The sequence below is a fragment of the Molothrus ater genome, chromosome 1 (assembly GCF_012460135.2).
Source record: "Molothrus ater isolate BHLD 08-10-18 breed brown headed cowbird chromosome 1, BPBGC_Mater_1.1, whole genome shotgun sequence".
Lineage (NCBI taxonomy): Eukaryota > Metazoa > Chordata > Aves > Passeriformes > Icteridae > Molothrus > Molothrus ater.
In genome coordinates, this window is record NC_050478.2 from 54,622,187 (window position 1) to 54,647,193 (window position 25,007).

The 25,007-nt window shown below is 36.6% G+C and overlaps 1 protein-coding gene across 1 annotated transcript in view; it reads right to left on the bottom strand.

Moving 5' to 3' along the window:
• The window catches only part of POU6F2 (POU class 6 homeobox 2), a 303,651-nt gene that overhangs the window by 222,583 nt on the left and 56,061 nt on the right, over positions 1-25,007 (bottom strand). Inside the window, exon 2 of the mRNA XM_036396650.2 lies at positions 20,215-20,386. Within this exon, the coding sequence (XP_036252543.1) occupies positions 20,215-20,386 (172 nt within the window). The remainder of the gene's footprint in view (positions 1-20,214; positions 20,387-25,007) is intronic.

Here is a 25,007-nt window from a genome sequence, read left to right on the forward strand (position 1 = left end):
TCTAGGATGACGCTGTGCAGGGAGGTTGAAGCAGATAACCCTCTGTGATAACTTCAGCTAGTATGTTTACAGCTGCACTTTCAACCACAATCTGTTTTCTCTGTTTTTCTCTTCTGAGTACTACCTTGATTTGACCTCCATGCTGTGTGACACTTCCTGTTTTTCTTTGTTTAAATATAGAAAATCTAGAGTACATTTACTGCTTTACCCTTACCATCTCATTTTGTTCTCTCTTCCACATGACCCATAAGTGTATATGTTATAATAACTCTGTTTCAACTTCTATTACCCTTAGGTTAGCTGTGGGAATCTAGCAGTCAACACCTGTGATATCAATACCTACTGCATTCTTAATCAGAAGGAAGAAGCCCAAGGAGATAAATACATGAGGAGACTAGTATACTTTACTATCTCCATCTTAATAAATAAAGGCAACTTTTCTCTCTCCTCACAAAGTGAGAGGAGCCATGTAAAGACATGCACAAGGAAAACAGTGCACTCTTCTTTAAAACCTAAGCATTTGAGTCAGAAGCTGTCTTTTAGGCATGTCTTCAGAGATCAAATTTACTTTTGCCCCTGGAAAATGCAATTATTTCCCTTATTCTTCTGTAAATGTTGTACCCTAGTTACAGTTTAATAAACTTCATTCATCAGTTTATACCACTGATCTTATTCATTCACAATTTATTAAAGTAGGAGGTTTTTCACAAGCAGCAAAAGAGATGCAACTCCTAAAGATACATCACTGCTTTAGTTTACATTTCCCACAGCATGGCTCACTAGGTCTATAATGTATTTTTCACTCTCTGGTGTTTGCTCAAAGACTCTCAAACACAATATAAATTCCTCTGTTAAACCACACAATTATTTTTACTAGTCCATTGAGAATGGCAAAGCTGAAGTGTTTAAACTGAGGCAGCCTGGTACAATAATCTAACAGTTAATTCAAGCAGGTGCAAGAAGTATTATGCAAATTTCAACTAACTTCTTTTTTATGCATGAGCACCTCACATTAATATTCCTCAGGCATAAAATTCATTCCTTTGACAGTCACCACTAACTTGCTGTAGTCAGTTATCACCAGGGTGGTATCAACCTGTATATGCTACAAATGGAACATGTTTTCCTAACTACCTTAGTTTAAAGGACATAAGCTGTACGAGACGACCTGAGTTAAATGCACAGAAGCAATCAAAAGTAGCAGAGTGGTGTCCCACAGCCACCACCAGCAGAGATTCTAGAAGAGTTGGGCCTGCATTTGAAAGCTGTATATTGAAAATTTTCTTTTAAGATAAGCTTGAGTGGCCTTCCCGAAAAACTCCATGAAGAACTCATAGATTACGAAGATCATCATTAAATTCTGTGAGGGAAAGTGTACTTCCTGTTTGCAGTTCATTCTTATTTCATTGAAAATACACATTAGAAAGTTTTGTCAGCATAAAACCCTGCTAATTACAGATGCTAAGAATCCTTCATTTAAATCTATAAGACCTGATTTTTTGACCTTTTTGGACATTTTTGAAAAGGCTTCAGCACATATAATGCAATCACTCTTCACAGGTTTGTGAAGCTGAGGAAGCAGGATCTGACAAGGTGGCTTTCCCCACTGGTTAAGGTTGTGGGGAGAAAAAACCCTCCCACTCATCAAACTTCATAGAATCAACTAATATGGAGTTCACAGAGCATCTTCCCTTAAATCTTGGTTACACAAATTGTGAAAATAACATCACCCCTGGCTGGAATAAACTTTATATATACTAACTACTAAGAATCACTGGTCAGAGTAGACCAATAGAACCTGCCACACTGGTGGCACCACATACATTTAATTACGGGGCTCCTGTTAATGTGCTTTTTGTTGGGTTCCAAATACACTTCAGAATTCAGCTCCAGCTGCCAACGAGAATTCAGTGCTGTATAGAGGCATGAGTGCACCAACAAGTATTAGCATCCTGAATCTGATGATCTGGGGCTTTCTCCTACAGGCTCTGCCCATGGCACTGGGAGTCCTTAGCATTCAAACCTCACTGAACTTACATTTCATCAGCCTCCATTCCTTGTCTCTTGCCCTGCCTCCTGGATGTGCTTGGATTTACACTGTAGATAGCTTGCTTTCTGAGCCAAACTCTTGTATGAATGTTATAGGCCTGTCTCTAGTCCTGTCTTTGACATCATTTCCAGGTATTCCCATTTGAGATCCCTGGGTAGGAATTGGATCTGGTTTCAGACCCCTCTGTACCCCCTTTCCATCACTGGATGTCATCTTCCACTTCTGGCTCATCTCCTCTTAGGAAACAGCAAGCCTCACAGCTCCCTGACAGGAAGACAGACACTGAATAATCCTGTGACAGATCTCTTGTCCTCACAAATTCTTCTTTCTACCCTGTCTGCAATAGAAGACTCCAGAAGGAAGCCTAAAACTTATCTCAATACTGAATAACAACTGTATCACACTGTTGTTCTCCATCCGACCATCCCACCATCACAGACATCGCATACCATTACTCCAAACACGAGACCATTCACCCACAGCAGAGGCTTTTCTCATCCAACAGATAGCCAACAAAGTGGTGGACAGAACCTTTCACTGATGTGCATTGGCCTGAACATCACCAGCAGAGTCATGCCCATGTCTGGGCTAACAAAGTCTTATAATGCTTACCAAGTCTAATATACACCTTCTGAATTGCCTACTTACACTCCAGAGACAACAAACAAGTAGGACGATGGTATCTACTGCACTCTACTTCCCCAAGCAGCCCCCTCTGTCCTAAACTCCAATACAGTTCCTAGAGACCAAGCTCCTAGAGACCGACATATGCTTTTTACCTCTTGGTTATGCATTTGATACTTCTTGAAGCATATAAATTAAATCCAAACTCAGAGATACATTCTGTAAGAGGTGACTTGAAAGATGAATCAGAGGAAATTTTCTGTGCTGAGTAGCATGTGAAATGAATGTATATTTGTGAACAAATATCAACATGCTTATTATTAAGACATTTGAAACAATTTTTAATTTACTAAACCATAGTTTTTATTGCAGTGAGTGTAATGAACTTTATTAAACTCAACTGTAGCAAGAGCAAAGGTTTATTAGCTAGTTTACAAAATCTCACAAAACAGGTCAATTGAGAGTAAAGATTGTCAGCTGAAACTGTGACTTACAGCAATATATCATTATAAAAAATAAATGGGTTTATGGGTTTTATATTTCTGTGTTGCATTTGAGATAAAAATATAATCCAAAAGTAGAAAAATCTTTCCTGCCGTGCACCATGGGTAGGTCTGTCTTAAATAGGCATAACACATTCCCATTCTGCCAACATAGCATTTTACATGTACTGAGTTTGGGTGTAAATGACCTCAATTAGGTTAGGTAGTAATCAGGTCTTGTGTAATAGGAATACAGGTTGTACATACATGGTCTTTATTAAATTAATAAAATAAATATTCCTTCTGGAAATAGGAACTAATTCTATCAATCATGAGTAAATGATTTAACAGCAGAGAGGAATCACTCCCCAGGTTTACTTTGGAATCTTCTCCGTCCCAGTCCTCCCCAAGGAGAGAAGGATCAAATCCCAAAGAAATGAATGTCTTTAAAAGTTGTAAATACTTCTTCTGCTGCACAGTCACTGTGTTTTACTAGACACACAGTCTCCAGATATGCAAACCCTTGTGTGGGTTTCATTCAGCTCTGTCATCCCAGCGTATCTGAAGGGGCTGCTTGGTATCCAGAACAAGGCCTGAAAGGATTATCACAACACTTCTCCTGAAGACATTACATATTACTACAGTCCTAGGCAAGCCTCCCTTAATTTCCCTTGACAGTTCATCATATCCTAACAGCAAAAATTCCTCTCTATCAACTTGCAGGCTTTTTGTCCTCCTCATCCTACAGCCTGGACTAGAAGTTTCCATGGTTGAAATGCAAGTGTTGTAGCATTTCACATTACTTAGGTTTGATTTTATTGCTTGAGATTCTATTTAAGATTTTTATGTAATGCAGCATGGCATTGGTATGATGATTAAGTTGATGTATTTTGATGGTGTTTTTTGCTCTTTGCTTTGTCTAAAAGGAATGAACATTACTTCAATTAAAATTACATTATAGAAAAATAAAGCACAGTAAACAAGCATGGTTCATGCAAACCAGCATGCTTCTTGTGGTCAAAATATGCAACATTGGCAGCAGCTAAGATACGTCTCAGAAGTCTCCTCTTTGTACAGTAGCATCCCAGTAAAAAATTACAAAAATTATTAGTAAATGACCATTGATTGTTTTAGAGTATTACATTTATAATTTCAATTAGAATCCACTGTCATTTGTCACTTCTCATTAAACAAGCAGATTTGGCTCTTATCTCAATTTACATGACATTTATCTCTAAGAAAAGGCAGGACTGACTGAAAAAATTCAAAAATTATTAGAGAACCAATATCACAGCATGTGAATAAGAAAGACTACTGCACATGTTTCCAGGTGTTGCAACAGATTTCCGCATATATTCTGTGTGTTTTATGACATACCAAGTAGTTCAACCAATTTGTCTTTCTGGACAATTGACAAATAGCCAGTGTTGGCTGTTTCTGCCTTTACCCACAATTAGTTTTGCAATTAAAGGAGTAAAACAGACCAATACTAAAATCTCCTCCTCCCTACATCTGACTTGAGAAATACCTACATTAAAAGAGCCACAAATTCCATTATCCCATTATTTTATACCAGGACCTGAGCTTCACTGCAGATGAAAGACAGCAAGTCTCTAGGCTATCATGTTTCCCTCTAATTCATGTTGTAACAAAAAAGAGTATTCAAAAACAGTTAGAGAAACAGTTATAACCATGTTAAATAACTTTGTTTTGTCTGACCAATTCCAGCCTCATAAGCCTTTACTTCCTATAGACTGACTTTTTTTAAGTTCTACCTGGTGTCCCTTGTTTTTATTGGATTTTAATTGACTTTGTTTTAACATATTCTGAAACATTTAAGGGGGTAGGATGCTCTCTGAAGTCACTTCTGTATTAGATTACACACTTCAAATCCGTAGGCTCTATCATATTGAACCTACTCAGCATAGACTGGTCCCCACCAAAAAAGCGCTTCTCCAGTCTTCTAGAAATTGTGATATTACTTCCTTCAAGAGTTTAGCAAAAATGCAATATTATTAAGTAAATGCAATAGTATTAATTCCAGCATTAATTGAAATTATTCACAATTTGCATTTGCCTAATGACTAATATCAGCATTTTTTCTACATTCAGAGGTGTTAAGCTTCCTCAGGGAAATGGACCAGTTCAGTACCTGTGTTTTTCAGGATTTTAGGGCTTAAATTCTGGTGTCGGAGCCTGGCTTTTAACAAGCAAAGGATGCAATGGCACAAGGATTTGCAAAAATAACTCCTGTTGCCTTTTTAGCTTACTGCTGTGTGTTACTGCCTCTGAGAGAAGAGCTGATGAAAATCTTTTTGGGGGAGAGCGAGATACACTTACATATGGTAATGCTTTTTAAAACTGAAAAAAAAATTATTTCACAGCTATAGGTTTTATTATTTATTTAGTATCTCATCCAATAATTATCCTAGCCCTGAACAACAGCTCCACTTTAAAAGAAAACCCATAAAAGCATTCAGAAAACCAGTAAGTGCAACATTTTGTGCATGTGCTTGTCAGGGACTGATATCTTGTTTTATCCAGTGTTTGTTTAACAGAATCTTATCAATGATTTAATGAGTTGTTTGTTAGGTAGGAATTTTCTAAGAGGGAATGCCACAGTCAAAGACACAATTAAAAAGAAAAACTGTTGAATGGTAACACAAAAAGGTTGAATAATATCTTCAGAAACACAATTATACATGCTTGTTCACTTCCACTTACCCATGAAACAATGCACAGCTAACTCATGTGAGAGTTAACCCCAAAGCATACAGAATTGCTCAGTGACATTGTGCAAAAGCCCAAATAGACACTTATGCTTTACATAAGTTATGCTTTATATAAGTGCATGCTCCTCCCAGCCTCTTTGCATGTTAGTGCAAGCTTTGGGGAAGACCTTTCATGCACATTTTCAATGTACAACTGATGTCAAATTGCCACTCCAAGTTTTTCAGTTTGTCTTTGAAATTAACAAACCTTCCGTTTGTAATACTTCTGCTTTAGAAACAGCATAGGCATGCACAGCAACTGCAGTCCTGCTTTTCACAACTTTACAGGTAAACTTTTTATCACAATGACACTTTCTCTAGAGCACCAGGCAATTCTTGCCAGAACTTAGCTCTTGCCAGAGCTTAAATAGTGGTACAGAAAGCAGTCAGGTGCACAGCACAGAGAAAATCAATACATTAACTTTAGCAGAAGCTACTACCTATCCTGGTTACTTACAGGAGGATAAGTAGAAAGATAAAACACATCCATAATGCCTTAAATATAGTGGCTCTTCTATCTTCATTGATGGGTATTCATTTTCATTTCCTGGATCCTACTGTGAATGCTTCCAGTAGGCTGCACAATAGCTACAGTTTAAATATTTCTTAAACAGAGTTTTTGCTCTGTGTGGGGACACTTGGCTTATTTTCTGGCACTGAGCACCTGCATTAGCTTCCCTGAATGTATCCCTACACCTTCCTCAGTTTTGGATCTAAGAGCGGATGGAAAACAATTTACAGACCTTTAACATCACTTGTTATTAGTGTCTCTCTTCTGCACACTCATGCTTGAGAAGTGGACTGCCAGGGGACCATCCCCAGGCACAGGGAAGAAAGTCTCCTAGAGCACCTAGGAAGGGACTGAGTAAGAAAGATAGACAAGCAAGCTAGGACAGATTCAAGCATAGCTGAATTTCTATTTGCAGTCGCTCTTTTCTCTCCTCCTCATGTACTACAGCTTTTCAGGATTTGACCTTCAGTGAATATAAATACTGGAGAACAACTTCACTAAGATAGTGATGCACACACATAGCAACCACAGTTGACATAAGCCCATATGCTACTGTGGAAAAAGATGATAATGAAAGAGCTCTGAGCAGGTCCACAGACATGATAAAAACTTACCAAATAAATTTTGTCCTATTAGAAACCAAATTCTATTCAGAATACAAGAGTGACCACTTGCTCTCTCTGGTGGAACTATGGATCTTGCACAACTACATTCATGCTGGCTTTTGGTCATATTTGCCCTTCAGTCTTAGTCACTCTTTAATATTTTGAGAATTAATCTCCTTGTCTGCCTGCACAGTTTCAGAGGATGTTGGTTTTCCACTGGAAAGTGTGGAGCAGACCAAAATGTGGATACGCAGAGGATCACACTGATGTGGAACCAGCCAGAAGTTCTCCTCCAGAATAATTCAGCAGAAAGAATACAAACTTCTGAATATAGATAGGCCTTATGAATAAAGCAGGAATGTATTTCAGTGAGAGTAAGAAATGTTTTTTATTCTGGGCATAACAGTCAGTTTAAACATCCACAGCTGTTTAAATGCACCTTATAATTTCCCTAGAAATACTGCACACTACATTGATATATACATGAAGGCATTTACATGTGTAGAAGAGCAAACTCCTTTGAGAAGTCACTCTCCATTGCAGCATAAAAACCATACCACTGAGTTGGAAGTTGTTAGTGTTTCTTACCAGTAGGTCAGTCAGCAATTCCATCTGTCTTTTTGACAATTTGTTCACAGCTTCCTAATTCCCTTGAGGTTTCTTGTCCAGTGAAAACCCCTTAGAATGCACCGTGAGTGCAGGTTTACTTTTTTTTTCTGTGTTGTGCAAAGGCAAGCTACAGAGCAGAGTTGTTTTTTGGTTTTTTTTTTTTTTTCCACAAGGCCAAATGCACATTCCTTCACAGTTCCTTCCTAGCACAGCTGATAAATTCCTGATTCAAGACTGAGAGCAGCTCCAGCCAAGTCCCTCAGCTGTGGCTCCATTTTAAAAGGGGTTAAACTGTCTTATATCCTATTGGTTTCAATGGGAGACAGAGAGGGCTGGCTCCTCTATGTTACATGGTCCATGGATGGTTTGTATATTGGAGCCAGTTTCATGTACAAGATACACTGACAGCACTATCCGATCTTTTCATTTTCAGTGCCTAAATCAAAGAATTCAGAATTGAGGAAAACCGTTTTACTCCACCCTCCATTTCTGTACCTGGCCAGATCCTTCCATTCTTTGTTAGCAAAAAGAAGTTTGTAACACCAAGAGGAAAAGTGCTGAGATCCAGGTGTTAAAATTATTCCCTTTATGTTGATATGCTGAATTCAGCATCCTCAATCTTTATCCAAATAAAAATTCCAAGAATTAAATGACCAGTGAGTGAAATCTTGATGAGTATGAGTGGGCCAATGTTTTACCCCCAGAGCTCCTGAACATTCTACTCTCAAAGAGGAAAGGGGAGGTGAATGCATTTGAAGGTATATTAAAATAATGCCATTTAGAATAGATCTGTCTTGAAAATATTTGCTTAATATTAGAGTGTGTGTTGTTTTAAGCAAACCTACTTTTTTGCTTTAAAAAATATTTTTAATACTTCAACAGCATCTTACTAAATAAACTGACAAAACATCTCAGAACCTAACATAAACGTGCAATTTTAATGCCTTCTAATCACACAAATCAGCACAAGATTTTTGTACTTGTGCATGACCTTCTTCAAATTATCCCTCCATTTTGGCTGAATGAGAATGAGCATGGGCTATTTGATAAAAAACACTAAGTGTGTGAAATGAGGGGCCCTCATCGTTTCTGCCAGACTCCTCTTGACAGAATGATGATAGAAGCATCACATCCCTGGGAGAGTAAATGCAAACTGACAGGAGATGAGCCTTTAGATGTTGAATATAATCTTGAATTGTGCTTGAAGTGTCTTATTATCTTGTCTTTTGATGTCTGAAGGGGTGGCTCATTGTTAGAAAAAGGAAAGCCCTTGCACATCTTTGCCATCTTTAAAAATTGTTTGGCCTTTAACAACTGCTTTTCCAACTAATGTCCATTTCTCCTGACAATAAATATGGCAGGTCGTCAGTAAGTGACAAACAATTTACTTTACATGCCAAGCTTTTATGTCTTTTGAGAGCTCATGTGGAAGCATATTTTAAAAAGCCAGGAAATTAGCACCATTACAAATGTTAAAATGGCTGCATGTGCATAGCGTGCTGCATGGTTATTCATTACTGCTATGTTTCTGTTTTAAAGTCCTGTCTTTCCTGTAATCAGACTGCTGTTAAAGTTCTTTATTTATCATTGACTAAAAATAGTCAATGAAAAATAAAGAGCAAGAGGCAATTTTCTTCTGCTCTAAAACAAGAAGTATTATAGATAAAGTACATGGGTAATGCATAAAATCATATTTATTAATCATAACAAATCAATATTAGTAGCAGTATGGCACAGTTTACCTGTATTGGAGATCCTCACAATCACATCACTGTTTTTCCACCTTCAAGCAGCTTGACTTTTTTCCTTTTTTTTTTCCAACTTAAAAGTTTAATGACGAATCAGATCAATATGATTCCTTAGCAACTAAATCACAGGCACACTAGTTTTTCCTGTCACAGCACCAGTTTTGTAAAAGCAGTCAAGTTCTTTTTTCAGGCCTCCGTCACTCTGAGAATCCATAAGAATTCTCAAATGGATCATAAACTGTTACAGGGTTCAGGTTATTGTATCATTATAAAAATGTATTGATATAGTACAGATGACGAGACATGTAGCTCTTGTGCTAGTCTATTACAACCTTCTGAATACCATAAGAAATATCAGATATAAACAAAATAAAACAGTTAGCAGTACACTGTCTTTTAGGGAACCCTTTTTTTTTTTTAACTGTTTTAAGCTGGTTTGAAATACCACAGTTATATGAACCCACAGAAAAGAATACAATATCAGAAGGATGTATTATTAAAAATAAATAACCAAAAACATGATCAGACCCTAGAAATACATTTTATTTTTGCAAGAACGGGCCTGATTTTTCTCCTTATAATGAATGTTTCACACCTGAGTTTTCAGGTAGAGTATAAAGTAAAACCTCCTTCATCTCCCTTCCAGTAGAGCCCCAGACAGCCCAACTACCACAGCTGGGAGAATGCACCCTGTATTCTAGCACATCAGCCTTTATACCAGTCAGGGTCTGCTGACACAAGCAAGCCTGAAATTTTTTAAGTGCTATTCAAAATACACCAGCATCATTTTACAAAAATGAGACAATGGCAATAGGAGAAAGGCTTGACCCCCAAACTCAATCCCTTTGAAGTCCACAGTCACAAGCCAGAGTCTTGCAAATCCAAAGTTGCTCACTGACTAGCACATCTCATCTGAGCAAACCTTTGCATCATCTGGTCCCTCTTTTATTCATTGCTTCATAAAAGCAAAGTGATGTGGGGGTTGGGGAGAGTGGGAGCAAGCTGGACCAGCTGATTGAAAAATTTTTTTTTCTTGTCAGCAACTGTTATGAGAAGGTTCACTGTGCTATATCCACACAGTTAAAATGAGAAGACTCTGCAAACAATGCATCAAATCCCAGCAAGACAGCCACACAAGAGTTTTCCCTCACACTCTTCATACCAGGAAGAAAAAATCACATCAACTCAAACAACTTATGCAGATGCTTTTCTTGCCAGATATTGTTACTAAGTTTATTGTGCTCATGACAGTAAAGTATATTCAATTAGTAGCAAAATTTTTTTAATATGTTTTCATTTCCTTTTTTCTTTTAGCTATAAATTCCATTTTTCCTTCATCAATATTTGTGACTCGCAGTCCAAATATTTATGACTTCAGGCAAGGAAGTACAAGAAAGGAGGAGAAATATAAATCACAGTTGAGCCCAAATATATCTACCTAATTTCCTTCCCCTCCCTTTAATTTCTCCTGATTTCTCTAGTTGTTTTTGTTTTAGAAATAATTACCATTTATGTTCCTTTTTTTTTTTTTATTTATGATAACCCTTTCTACTTAACAACTTTCCCACTTTAATGGAAGCTTTACATACATTCCACCACTGACCTTCCCATGACAGCAGAGGTGGAGTTGCAGAGCCTTAGCAATACTCATGGATACACCTGCACAGCAAAGCAGAAACCTAAAGTAACTCCAGGACTGGTTCCATAATTCATCATTTGTTAAATATGAATGCAGCATGATTATAGAGTGGTTGCTCCTTCCTGTCAGTATGTTTCCTTGGCTGATTTTAGCTCCACAACATAAGAAACCGCTGTAGAGGAGTGATTGAAACAAGTGGAGCGCCCAAACTGGCTTGCAGGCATTGATAGGATGAATATCCTGTTGAAATCTATGGTCTTCTGTGATGGACAGTCACCCAAGCCCTGTCAGAATCTGTCCTCATGTTTATTCAAATCACTGAGGAAACAGAACGTCTCTACACCATGTGAATAAATCCTGACTGTATGCAAAAGAAAATAAAAAAGCTACTCCATATAGTATTTGCTCAAGAGATTAGACCGAATTCAAATGATTTTTCTTCCTCTCCATTTAACACTGCTCTATCTCAAGAAATAATTACATATGCTTAATAGTACAATAAATTAAAGTATGCCTTAAGGTATGTTAACTGAAAAGCTTAATTCTGGCTTCTTGATTAAACAGAGGTTTTTGATCATCCTCTTCAAGGAACAAACTCCTCCAAACAGTAAGCTTCAAACAAATCACGGAAGCCTAAAGATCTTGACAGATGGAAGCAAAATGCGTTTTGCAACTGCCCATGACACAGCTGGATGTGTTTCCAGCTGTGCACACACACCAAGGGGCAGAAGAGAGGGGAGCAGCTCCAAGCCTGGCTGTAAGGATGAAGGGAAGACATGAAAGATGGCACTTTTGTTTTTACCAATGTTCTGCTTTACAAGCCTTGGTGTTTGTGGTGAGAATAACAAGCTAGACTGTGTGTCCAATGTACTCTGGGAGAGGACTTCCTTCAAAGTCTTCTGGAAAGCAACTGACTGCTAGTAATTCTATATTCAACAACTTAAACCCAAGATTTTTAAATGTAGGACTATGTCAGATAGGAGACTGAGCTAGAAAATGAAAATTATTTAATAGACTCTCTAATTGTCACCAAACCATACCACCACTATCTGAACTGAAAAGCACAAAGATGTTCCTAAAAGCCAATATTTTAAAAGTCAGTGTTACTGCCATCCTGTAAACTCCATGCTAGTCTTGAAAGAAGGAATCTAATGATAGACAGCTGTAGAAAATGCTGTTCCAAATGCAAAAATCTTTATTACTTATTTCTGTGACATTCAAATATTCAGTGTAACGTGAAATTGTTTTAGGACGCTGAGATTTTTATTGCATTAAAATAATGAATGTCATATTTCAGTCACACTAGCTGTTAATCTATATATATTACATTTGTAATATATATATATATATATATATATTACAAATATATATTTAACTTTTGTAATCCATTTCAAGTAGGGTGATTACTCTGTTTTGTGAAATGTAACATTTCCGTAAGAAAACATCAAACTGTCCAGAAACTAAAATGATGATTTACCTTTCTGAAAAAAAGACATCTGAGAAGAAAAACAAAACTCCCACTTTCCTAATCTTGTATATTTATATATTTCTTTATATATTTCTTTCCTAATATTGTATATTCTTCTTTTTTGTAAATTCTAAAATAAAACCAGAAATCCAAATTTCTTTTAGGCATAGACAAGTAGTAGTTTAGTGTTTAAAAAACTTGCTTTAGAATACAGGGGTGTGCATTGTTCATTGGTTTGGTAGATATAGATATCCCTGAAATCTAGAGAACAAACCCAATTTTAATCTCTCTGAAAACAGCACGCTCTACCTAGCCAGACAGGATGAGGTACTATTCTTCTTCAGATTACATCTGCTTTCAAAATAAAAGGGCTTCTGAGAGCATCAAAGCAGTATCACAACATAAAGCAGGACATGTCACAATACAAATCTTTCTTTGTTTCATACTGATATTGATTTTGATTTTTAGATGGTGGAAAAAGAGAAAAGGAAGACTTTGTGGTTTAAAAATACCAAGCTATTTACATGAAAAAATAATATTCCTGATGAAACCTGCAAATTATGACACATTTAATTTTATACTGGTTTTGTCCCTGTTTAGCATTAATTTTCTCATTTCATCATTCAAATGTAGCTGCTACCTCTGAGTTTGTCAGAAATATTTTTGTAACTCACAAAATAATGTTATTTTGTAAGTACTAATGGTAGTACTAGTGGTAGTCATGTGAAAAGTCAGAAAACAAACCATTTGTGGAAGAAACCTTAATATAATGAATATGTGATTAAATCAAAGTATAAAAGTCCAAAAAGCTGATGTTCCCATCCTTTGACCATCTCTCTCCCCAAAAAGGGACCATAGATGCTGGATCCAGCAGAAGAAACAGTTTCACAAGGAAAAAGAATTAAAACAAAGAAAAACCTACAAATGACAAGAAAAAAAAAAACCTAGGAAGACAACACAAGGAAAACCAAGTGCTACACAGGATATTAAAGAGAAAAATGATCCACAGGAGAATGGCAACTGTTACTATGAGCTTCCTACAGCTACCTCTGCCTTTAGATATTTTTAAAAAATTTATTAACCTGACAGCAGGAAACTTTATACAGATTGCCCTGACAGGGTGCCAGTTTGGTATAACCACTTGCTGCCTCTTTGTTTAGCATAAGGAAATCCAGAGAGGTGTTAAGTGGAGCCATGTGTACATTTGGGCAAATCTAACTTTGCTGCCATCTGCCTCACCTGCACATTCCTATGGAGAACTTGATTAATCGTGTGAAGTCCAATCGAAACATACCATTATCCTTCCTTTTTACATTTGCTTCCTTTTTAAATGTGCAAGTGTCTGATCTATTATTAATCTCAAAACACAAACTGGCAAGGATCTCAATCAAAGAATCTAACAGTTCTTTCACAAATTACCTGTTTATTGTCTAGTAGCCAGCACGTCCCCTTTGAAACAGCCAGCCATTTATGTTGCTTTTAAACAAGTTTGTTGCTATTTTTATAACTTCAGAGAGAAGAAAGATTAATTAAAAATTAACCTTTTGTCATTCAGTCATACCAATTACATAATAGGATTTAATTGGTTTTTCCTTCCCTCTCTAATATTAGTTGTTCTATGTATAAATACAGAAAATGAGACTTCAAGACTCATTTAAAAACACATAGTGTACACTTAAAAAAAACACTATTAAACTTACTTGAGTATAAGTTTTTTATTTGTTTTTTATTAAAATGGTCTGTCTTTGTCACAATTCAGGGGCAGCTACAAGACTCCTCTTTATTTCCATACAAGCAGGATGATTTATTAGTGGGGCTGCAATACCTGTCCTTCATCAGCCCAATATTGCTTTCATCAAAGGCTAAGTGACTAAAACTCTGGTCTCCTCAGAGCTGGAACATATGTGCTAGCACCAGTACCACCACAGCCTGAGCTACCTGCAATACCTAAGCACAGCAGGAAAGCTAAGCTGAGGATGGATTTTCTACCTTACCATTCCATCATGCTTTGTGTTTAAATAGTCATAACATCTGTTTTGGTTTTAATGGGCTTTTATTCCTTATTCACAAGTACATGTCCCACTGACAGAGTAAGAATTCTGCCAAGAAATCAGACAAAAGCATTATTCAGAGTAATTCAAGTCCCTGTTTGCAAATATTTATTTAAAAATGCTCATGTAAAATATATCCTTCAGAAATAACAATCAATCACATAGCCAAATCTCTGGGTTCTTTAAAAACTTACTCACTGTTTAAGCAAGACATCAATAAATTTTACAAAATGAATTTATAAGACTGTATGATGACTCAGTCCTGTAAACATGCCACCCATTAATGTTTCTCATTGACACAGTCTTTGTAATTAAATAGGGTTCCTAATCCACAGATTATTTGCTTTAAGGAAAGTATCACACATTCAAGCACTAACAGGATCAGTTCTATGGCATGGATAACTGATAGTGTCTTAGAACAAAGCACCCACAATATGGAAATTAAGGAATAAAATTATGTGAAGAGACAAGAATCTTTACATGCAGACCAAACATATTTCAGGTGTCATGTCCGAGGCCTCTAAAAGAAGGAAGGAAGATAGGAAGAACCTTCCTATCAGAACAGCAATATTCACTAGCACTTTAAAATGCATCAAGAGCAACAAATACACATTGCCTTCTTCCACTGAAATTACCAAACCTTAGCAAAGTGTTCCTGATGGGCAGAGATCTTATAGGCCTTTAAAATTTGAGGATATAACCAAACCACTGAGAATCATCCTTAAATAGACTGATGAAAGGAAAGCTCATAGTCTGAAGGCCCCCACAGGCTAGATATACTGTTAAGGATGATAATGTCAGCTTCCTCACAGCAACCTGGCAATGACCTCTGCTCTGACCTGCAGAGACCACTGTCTCAAGAGGTAAAAGACAGTTCTTTATCCTTTGTAACTGAAATTATTCCAGTCCCATAAATTCTAATCAAGTCAACTCCAATTAAAAAAAAAATATATATATAACATATGTTTCTTTAAAGACTAGTACAAGGGAACTACTAGCAAAACATAATCAGCCAGAAACAATTTCTACCTTGTTTCTATGCAGCATATACACGTATGGTTATATAGAAGGATGCACACAGTTCTAAAACACAGGTAACAATGTGGGAAAGGAAAATAAAATACCAAAGCCAATGCAGAGGTTTGAAAATAAAAACTTGTTTATTTAAATGCATGCAGATTCATTTAACTCCCATATCCCCACTCCATATTTCAAGCATACACAGCATTATGAAAAGATCAAAAGCCCACTAATGAACCAAAGAAAACCACAGTCATCAGATCCAGCACAAGAAACTTAAGATTTCATTTCACTGGAACAAAACCTTGCCAGCAAAGAAAAAAAAAATATTAGCAGTCAATTTTTTTTTTCTGTCCTGCAATAATTAAATAGGAAACACTTCTGCTCCAAAATTAGGGGCTTGGTATTGCCCTCACTATATACTTACAGCTTTATTTATATTTTGATTCATAGAACTACAGACTGAATCTCAAAGAATAACTTTTTATCCTACAGTAAAATTACCTTAATATGCAAGTCAAGTGCATGCACTCCCAGCTTCCCCCCCCCCCCCCCCCCCCATCATCTAATTATGTCACAAATTGCCTTCAATTAAGCATTAATTAAGGACTAGATCTAACTCCAGGCAAGTCAGCCTCAGTCCACAGGGGGTTTTGATGCTTGGATCAGCCACTTCATTCTTGGGATTTTTTTTACCCTACTGAGAATTTTATATACAACATACCCTTGGTGTCTATACCAACTTTTGAATCTCAACAATTTATCACACAGCTAAATGTGATGGGTGCTTTTTTTCCTTCTAAGATTTATTTTTCAGAGTAATACTTCATAATTTATACTAGAATTGTTTGAAAATACAGTAAAAAATGACAAGTAGGAATAGTTAAGTTAGGATCAAATACCAATATGTTTATTCAAGTGAAACTGCTACTTAACATTAAGAAAAGCTTTCTCTAGGAAGACTGGTGGCATTTGGCCTGGGCTAGTATTTTGAAGGATATTGCAGAGTAAGACAAGTTGATCTGAAAATGACACTGCCAGAAAAGTCAAGAGCCATACTCAGTTTCTATGTTACTTAATTAGATTCTATGGTTAAAATAGGAGCTATTACTTCACAAATATTTTTAAAATAAATAGCTCACCACAATATCTCTTACAAAGCAACTTCACCTCATAGTGGGATTTCTGTAACCAAAACAGTGTAACTGTGCTAACCCACATTTCAAAACTGTATTTTTGAAGTAATGAGTTTCAGGACTAATTCCTTTACCAACATTTTGCACCTAATTTTTGATGACTTTCTCTACTTTTTTCTGGTTTCAGTATCAAAAGTCTTTGGCATGAAGTATGCAAATTCAAAAGAGTCCACTGATATAAAAGCACAAGTAGAGGAATACAGACTCCTGGACTATGGGACAGCATTTTCTTTCAAAGAGAAACAAATTCTAAAAATGAAAAAAAAAAAAAATCACCACCACCAGGAGAAAACAAGCCAGCAAACAACAGCAACCCCTCTAATCACAGCAACTCCTGTCCTCACCCACAGGGAACAGCTGCAACACAGTGACAAAGTGCATCTACCCAGACACCTGTACACCAATTTCAGGTGGAAGCTATTTCAAGTCGTCAGGAACTTCTGCTTAATGCTGGTATTTCTGAGACTTAAAATGCTGCAGCATTCATCCACTTTATTACTGATAGCAAAGCACCCATAAGAGAAACAAAAGTTTAGTGCCTCTCTTAAAAAATAAATACAATTAGTTGTGCTCCTGCCCTTTCCTCACTGGCTGCAGGGACTGTTACTGAAAAGGTACCATTTTGACTGGTAACAAATACCCACTGTTTTTAACAAATGCAGTGAAATACCAGAACAAGAAAATTTGAGAATAAGCAGGTAAATTTTAGGAAAAGGTAAAGGTGAGAAAGGCAGGCCTTTGCAGAAATAAACTTATCCATCAAAAGAAGCTAAGCAGAATGTGTCTGGTAAAAGAAAAGAATGCTCTTCGCAGCTCATCGTTCAAGTCTGTTCATCTATATGAAAATAAGACTCATGAAATATTGCTAACATCAACAAAACACACAAATGCTGGTCATTCATTCCAACTAAACCACTACATGATTTTCACAAATCCTTAAAAAAAAATGAAAAGCAGCAGTGTAGAAAAACTTTGTTCTCTAGGGACCTGTCTCCTCTTGACTTTCTAAAATGCTCCTCCCTCACCTGCTTAAGAGATTTGGGGAAAATTTTCACACAACATGTATTAATTGTTATATTTTAAAAAGATATTTATTATCTCTCATTACATGAAAGAAGGTTGAAGGAGAAAGTTGTCATTCTCTATGCCAACAGCTGTCAATATGTTTATAATAATTTAACTTCAGACACTGCAAAGAAAAGTACGAAGTATGCATTCCTAACATGCTATTCATAACATTAAACAAAGAAAAAACTATAGGGTGGTGATGTTCCATGTTTATGTATCAGAGCTTTAACACAATTGCACTTGATAATTTTTAATGTTTACTGCAAATCTATCTTAAGGGATGCACTGTGATATAACATCTAATCATCTTTATTTTACATTGTCTCAATTTGATCCTCAAAGTTATCAAAATTCCCCCACTATCATTTTTTTTTGTTATAAAAGTTACTAAAATTAATTGACAAAGACTGTTGCTAATAGATCTGTAGTATCTGTCATAATTCTAACAAAACCTCAATAAATGGTACATAAGTTCATATCGAAGCAGCTGGACTATTTCACCTACTTTTGTTTACTTGGGAACATCTTTTTAGCAGTATAAGGATCAGACTAGCAAACATCTTACACTCACCAATAGAAAAAGCACAATATACGAATTTTTAGCTTTTTCACTTGTGCTTTTAGTGAGATAAATTATATTTTCAGCCCAGAAAGGAGCAAGATATGGTTACACATCATTTCTATATCACACACGACAACTCTAATGAAAGTGTCTGTGTATATTTCACTACCACTGTAGAACATCCAAATGACAAGGGCTCAAAAAATATCCTGCCTTTTATTAGAATACTTGCCTGATCGAAAAACAAACAGACATTTCACTATCCTGAAATTAAAAGCTCATTTTTTGCTTTCTACATGCCTGGCTGTATTTATTAGAGGGAGCCTAAACATTTGAGCAAATAAAACATATAAACACAGCTGAAGATATTTATATTACTCTAGACAGCCTTTTGAATTTTAGACATTATAATTCTTTACTGGATAAAATGGGCTAAAATAATTATTATATGCTTTTTGAACATTCAAACTGCTAATGGAAATTATGTTTTCCATGGAAACAAAGATTACTAAGAGGGTGCTTAAAAATGGATAGGATATTCAGTAACAGTCATTACTGCAATCCAGAAATTAAATTTTAGGGGGTGTTTAATTATTATTTTTCCTGCATCTGTAGTGAAGTTATTTATTAAAACATTCTGTGCTGTATGTTTCAGTAATGTGTAAAGAATATTACAATATACAATTGCACGTGTTCTTTTGTTTTTAAAAAATATTGCAGCTCTTATTCTAGGGAAAATACTGAAATCTGAACACTGCTACAGATTTCCTTACAGATTATGAAATCAAAAGTTGAATCTTAGAAAATGGGCTCTCAGCCCCTCTCCCTTAGAGCTGCATTCCCTTTAAACAAGACCTTTTTCCCTTTGACTTCCACCGATAGAATAATAAAAAATGAGTAAGTGCTCCATTTTATTAAGGTTTGTCTCAGGTCACAAATAGAAATAATTAAAAGGGACTTCTTCAGGAGTGTAGTCCTTCTAAACCCCAAATGTCACAATGTACCATACAGTGCTGCTACAGCTCAGACACCTATCAACATCTATCACTCAAGCACGCGCCTCAACAGCTCTGCTCCCTTTTCTGATTAGAGATCAGAGTTGCTTGAGTTGGCTTACAGGGTGTCATCCGTTTGAATGACAGATGTCTGTGTTGGAGTGCCACTCTTTCTGCTTTTGTTTTGATTGTGAAATGTTACACTTATCTGGCACAATTTAGACTATTCCAAAATGAATAAAAAATCAAAAGGTAATCTCTCTTTCCACAGGCTTGAGGAGGAATATTTAATTTCTAATTTAAATTCAAAAAACATTAGCTCCACGTGCAATACCCTTGCTAGGCTTTGTTAACTCAATATGAAGTGTTTTCTGCAAGAATCTTTCAGTTCTCTTCAGTCAGATTTATTTTTACTGTTAAAAAATTTTAACTTTTCAGTTTAATCAAGCCTCGGAAAAAGCTGGTAGCATGTGCAACACACCAGCACCTACCACAATAATTGTTAAAGTACTCCAAGAAAATTATACACACACACAGACACAATTTTATGTTAGAGTCCATGTTTCAAAATATTCATAAAACATCTGCCACTTGCACTAAATACGTCCATTGTTAACAAAAGTTTTCAGGACTGATGCTGTCATTCTGGTAACCAGTGGCAATAGGAGCAGAGTACTCTGTGCCTGCATGCTCCAAGCTACTCTTTCCTACTTACAAGAAAATTGAGCAAAAAAAAAAAAAAAAAAAAGAACAGGGGAAGATTGCTCTTCCGGACAACATGGTAGCAGTGAAATGAAATACCTAGGCAGACTTACCGAAGAGCTTGCTGGGAGTGTCCTCGCTGTCATTTGATTCCACAGGCACAAGCAAGGGCTCATTCAGCTCGTTGTCTGAAGTAGCTGCCTTGTCCTCACCTCTCAACTCTGCATTCATTTCACTCCGCAATGACAGCAAGGGCTTACTGACTTGTCCAGCTATCATTGGATCCTAGGATGGGGGAAAAAAAGAGTGAGGGGGAAAAAAAAGTGGCAGCTTTGGTGTGCGTATACTCTCTCTTCCACTCCCTCTCTCTCTCTCACACACACACATACACACACACACACTCTCTCTCTCTCTCTTATCTCTGGCTGCTCCTGCTGTTATTGCTGGCTGCAGTCAAGTGAAGAGCTATTACAGATCCAATGAGTTTTCCATTACTCCCCACCCTATTAAAGCTCAACTAGCATGTGAGAGATTCAGGATGCTTTGGAGAAAAACTTCTATGAAAGCAACATAACCAACACAGCTTTAATTGTGGGATGTGCTTTTTTTTGTGTGTATGTTTTTACACCTCACCCTGTCCTTAGCATAGTAAGAGAAGAAATTCCTCTATGCTCCGATACCACAGAAGAGGAGCCCCCTGTGAGTGCTCCATAGTGATTTAAAGAGGCATCCTCAGCTGTATAACATTAACAAAATCAAATGCACAGTTTCTAGCATTACAGCATTTCTATGAAAATACACAGCATCAAATAGCCATTTCATTACACACTTTTAAGAGATACAATTTTCTTCTAACTCTTCCTGTCATTGGGATACTATGCTCCAAAAGTCCATAAAGACACAAACACTGATGTTTCTTTTGAAAATAAAAACCACAGAAAACATTTTCTAGAAGATAAAATTAGGGAAGATACTTACACATACAGTTTGCAATTATTCTTGTGTTTGCACCATTATATGCCCCATACAACATTACACATATGTACACATCTAAATTTTTTCTTGATGATCAGAATCTGTTTTATCTTCTGCTCATTGAGGATATTTGGGTGTCAGGCATTATTTCCAAGCACACTCAGTTATTCCGTTTGCAAAATAATAAGCATAATATCATGACAGCACAGAAACCAGAGTAAAAAAAAATAAGAAAAAGAGCAAGTGACCTTGTTGATCTCTCTAGCAGATATTTATTGCAAAGTTCATGCCTAAATGGTTCTTATGCAGGGAACAGGTGACCAGTGAGCAAGTAGGTTGGCTAGCATGTTCCCTCTGTCCCGTCCTCACATTGGTCGATGTTCGCCTGTGGGTTTTTTAATGTATTCATGTCTGAAAAGTGAATTTGATATGACACATGATAATCTATGAAAATGTTAATCAATACAAATAGTTTAAGCTGTCATCAAATGCTCTTCTTTAGTCAATACTCATACTGCCGAAAACAATGTCACTGTCACCAGGGCTCAATTTGCACAGCACTTAAATATTGGACTCTGTGCATCAATGCACTCCTCTTCAAATACTGTAGGTAAACACATTTTCTCCCTATTTAAGGCTGAAGCACTCAGCACGCATTTAGTTGAGCCGAATCCTCCCTTTTGAATACCTTGATAGGTCCACTGGAGGGCAAAATTAATACTTAATTGAATCTCACAGTCATCAAAATAATCAATACTTTTTTATTATTTATTCTTTACAGTCTGTTGACTGTTTCAAACCTCTGAGGGAATGGTGGAAAGGATTCATGGCTTTGAAACACTGTCATTTAACAAGGTAATTTTCAGTGGGGCATTAGGGGTTGTGAAACATATAATAAAACAAAAATGGAGGCTTATAATAGGAAGAAAGAAAAGAATTATATTTCTGCCATCTAACAAAACAGGATAAATAAAAAAAGCAAGTGCAAGCAGGAGAGGGAGAAAGGAGGGGGAGAGGGAAAGAAAGACTGGCTTTTGAAGGGTTTTATCATATCAAGAGCAGAGCTGAGCTTTCATAATGCTGACATTTCTCATTCTGACAATCCTAAACAAGTGGAAAGGATGAGATCGCAGATATCATCTTTCATCACATTCCCCAGCTTAAGAACCAACATGACAGCTTCTCTTCCCTTTACACTGTTAATTACTAAATAAAATACTGCTCTCTGTCAGCATTAGATTATTGCAGATAGCAACCACAAACATTACTCCATTGTTTTGGTTTTGCCTTTTTTTATACCAGTGATACCTACCTTGAACTCTTCAGAAAATAAATTAGGCTTGTGTCTACATATTGTAAATACATGAAACATAATCAATTTAATCAATTTGGTCAATCCATGTTATTGTCAGGCTAAATTGCTGGCAATCTATTAACATTTCATTTACTGTATTAGGCAGGAACAACCTGAACATTTCTTAGATGTTTCTGGAGAGGAAACAAAAACCAACAGATTCCTTTTGCAGACACTGTAAAAAACAGAGTTGTTTTGCCTCATACTCATAGTGCACTATGGACAGTCATTTACTGAGGCAAAAAATTTGTTTGCTTTCATATACTAAATAATGTATTTTAGCGGGTTTTGCAGCTAAAGGTCATTGTGAACACAAACAGCATTGTTTCAGTCTGTGCAGCTTCTCTCAGTTTCAGCTACTCAAAACTAACATCAAGATTAGTTACTAACATCCCTAACAAATGTGAATCATGACAAAGTTTGGGGAGGGAACTAATCATGTCCACAGGGAAAAACTCCTCATCTGAGGACTAACAGCAATTTAATGGATTTAACGGAATCTGTGGAATTCTAGATTAAGTCTAAGTTGCCAGATTCTGAAACTGAATGTATGAAAAATGGGAGGAAGAATAATGTGGGAAGTGTGACAGTGCTAGGAGAAACTTCAGCCCTTCGATGACAGTGAATTCACAGCAACTTCAACAGAGCCAGGATTTTATTTGTTATGTATATCAATAATTCGGCCTCATCTGGAGTACTTTGTTCATTTCTGGTTAGCCCATCTAAGAAATATACATCAGAAAAAGGTGCAGTAAAAATGATAAAGTGATCGAAAGGACTGGAAGTGCTTACAGAAAAGTGTGACTAAAAATGAGCATGATCAAAGGATACAAGAAAATAAACAGCAAAGAGAAAATGTAGATCAGAAACTATTCACCCTAACTCATCTGAGGAGAAAAGGTGAATCCACTGAAATGGGAAAAAGTCATAAATCTAATAATAATAAATTATATTTTTCCAAACAGTGGGTGGTGGAAAATCTGTTGAACTCATTGCTGCAAGGTATCACTGAGACCTGCACAGCAGTAAACATCAACATAGTCACTCACATGGCTGGGCATACTCTTAGCAGTGAATTTAAAACAGCTTTTCAAACACATAGGCAAGGACTATAAAAAGTGAATTAACATAAACTGCTGCCCCCTCCCTTGGGCAGCACAAGACCTGTAGTTAGCCCCCAGCGTAGCTCTCTCTGTCAGGTGGTAAATGAGCGACACCTTTCTCTATAAGCAGACAGATTAGATGGTCTCCAAATTTCTAGTCTACAAGAAGACTAAATAAATCATTTAAATGATGACTTAAGGAAAGGTATGTTTCCTTGAAAAACATATTAGAAATTGGACATTTTTAAACTTCAGGTTATGTTCAGGCCTTCAATTGCTTTCTGTGCCTAAAAACATTCTGTTCTGCAGTGAATTATGCATGATTAAAGACTATTGTTTTTGCAAAACACATAATAAATTGTAATTCTAGTGCACAGCAAGTGGCCTTGTCCGCAAAATCCCTTGGTGATCAAAGGGCTTTTTCCTATATTTCCTAATGGCCTCCCTAAAAAAAAATCTGGAGTAGTTGCTATGACAGCTGCAGGCCCATAAACCCTCTCCTCTCCTTTTGCTCGCCAACAAGTCCATCCCAGAGAGGACCCACAACACTGGAGAGGATGAATTGAGGCAAGGAATTGTGTATATATCTTTAGTAGCTAATACTGTCAGAGTCTGTTCTTCTGCACTGGATGTCTGTGGGCTTGACACTCAGCATTTGCTTTTTGGAAGGTGCTATAGGTCAGATTACACTTTGCACTGTAACAAAGGCTCTTCTGTTCACTGACAGCCACACAAAAGTTTCAGCTTTTCATATGCAAAACTGAAAAGTCTAAGAATGCTTAAAACCAGCAAGATGAATTTTGTCAAAAGCGTTTATATGCTTTAAGTAAGAGGCAAAGGCACATAATACTTCAGAATTTCAGGGTTCAAATTTTGAGAGAACTAAGGAATCACAATCCTCTTATTCAAAAGATAACTGTATACACCACACATGTAGTGACAAATTATACACACATCTCTTGCAGATATTCATATAACTTGTCATCTATTTCTTGCCCAACCAGCACTAGTACTTCCAGACTTGCCTGTTTCCTATGAGATCTCCCTGACAGCTTTGTGCTGCAAGTGGTCCTCCCTGCTGTGTGTCTCCCTTAAGGGGTGGCTTATACCTGCTGTAATTTAGTTACAATATCTGCTACACCACTTTTCAGCTCTACCACTCCCTGATGGCTTAAACTGGCTGTTGGGCTTAATTTAATAGTAAAAATCCTGTGAATTTGCAAATGCAAATTACTGCTCTGGTAACACACCCTCTTCTAAAAGCTAAAACATTTACTTTTTTCTTATCTAAAGGACTGTACGAAGTACAGGACAACATTTTATCACTGTGTAAAAGCTTTGCCTTTGCACTTTAAGGGTAAAGGTGCAGTTTCCAAGCAAAACTATTTAATAATCAAAGACAGCTTTTAAAAGAAACTGTATAGAGTTTGTGTCAAACATGCCCTAGGCAGAAGTCTAAAAATGAATTACTTTC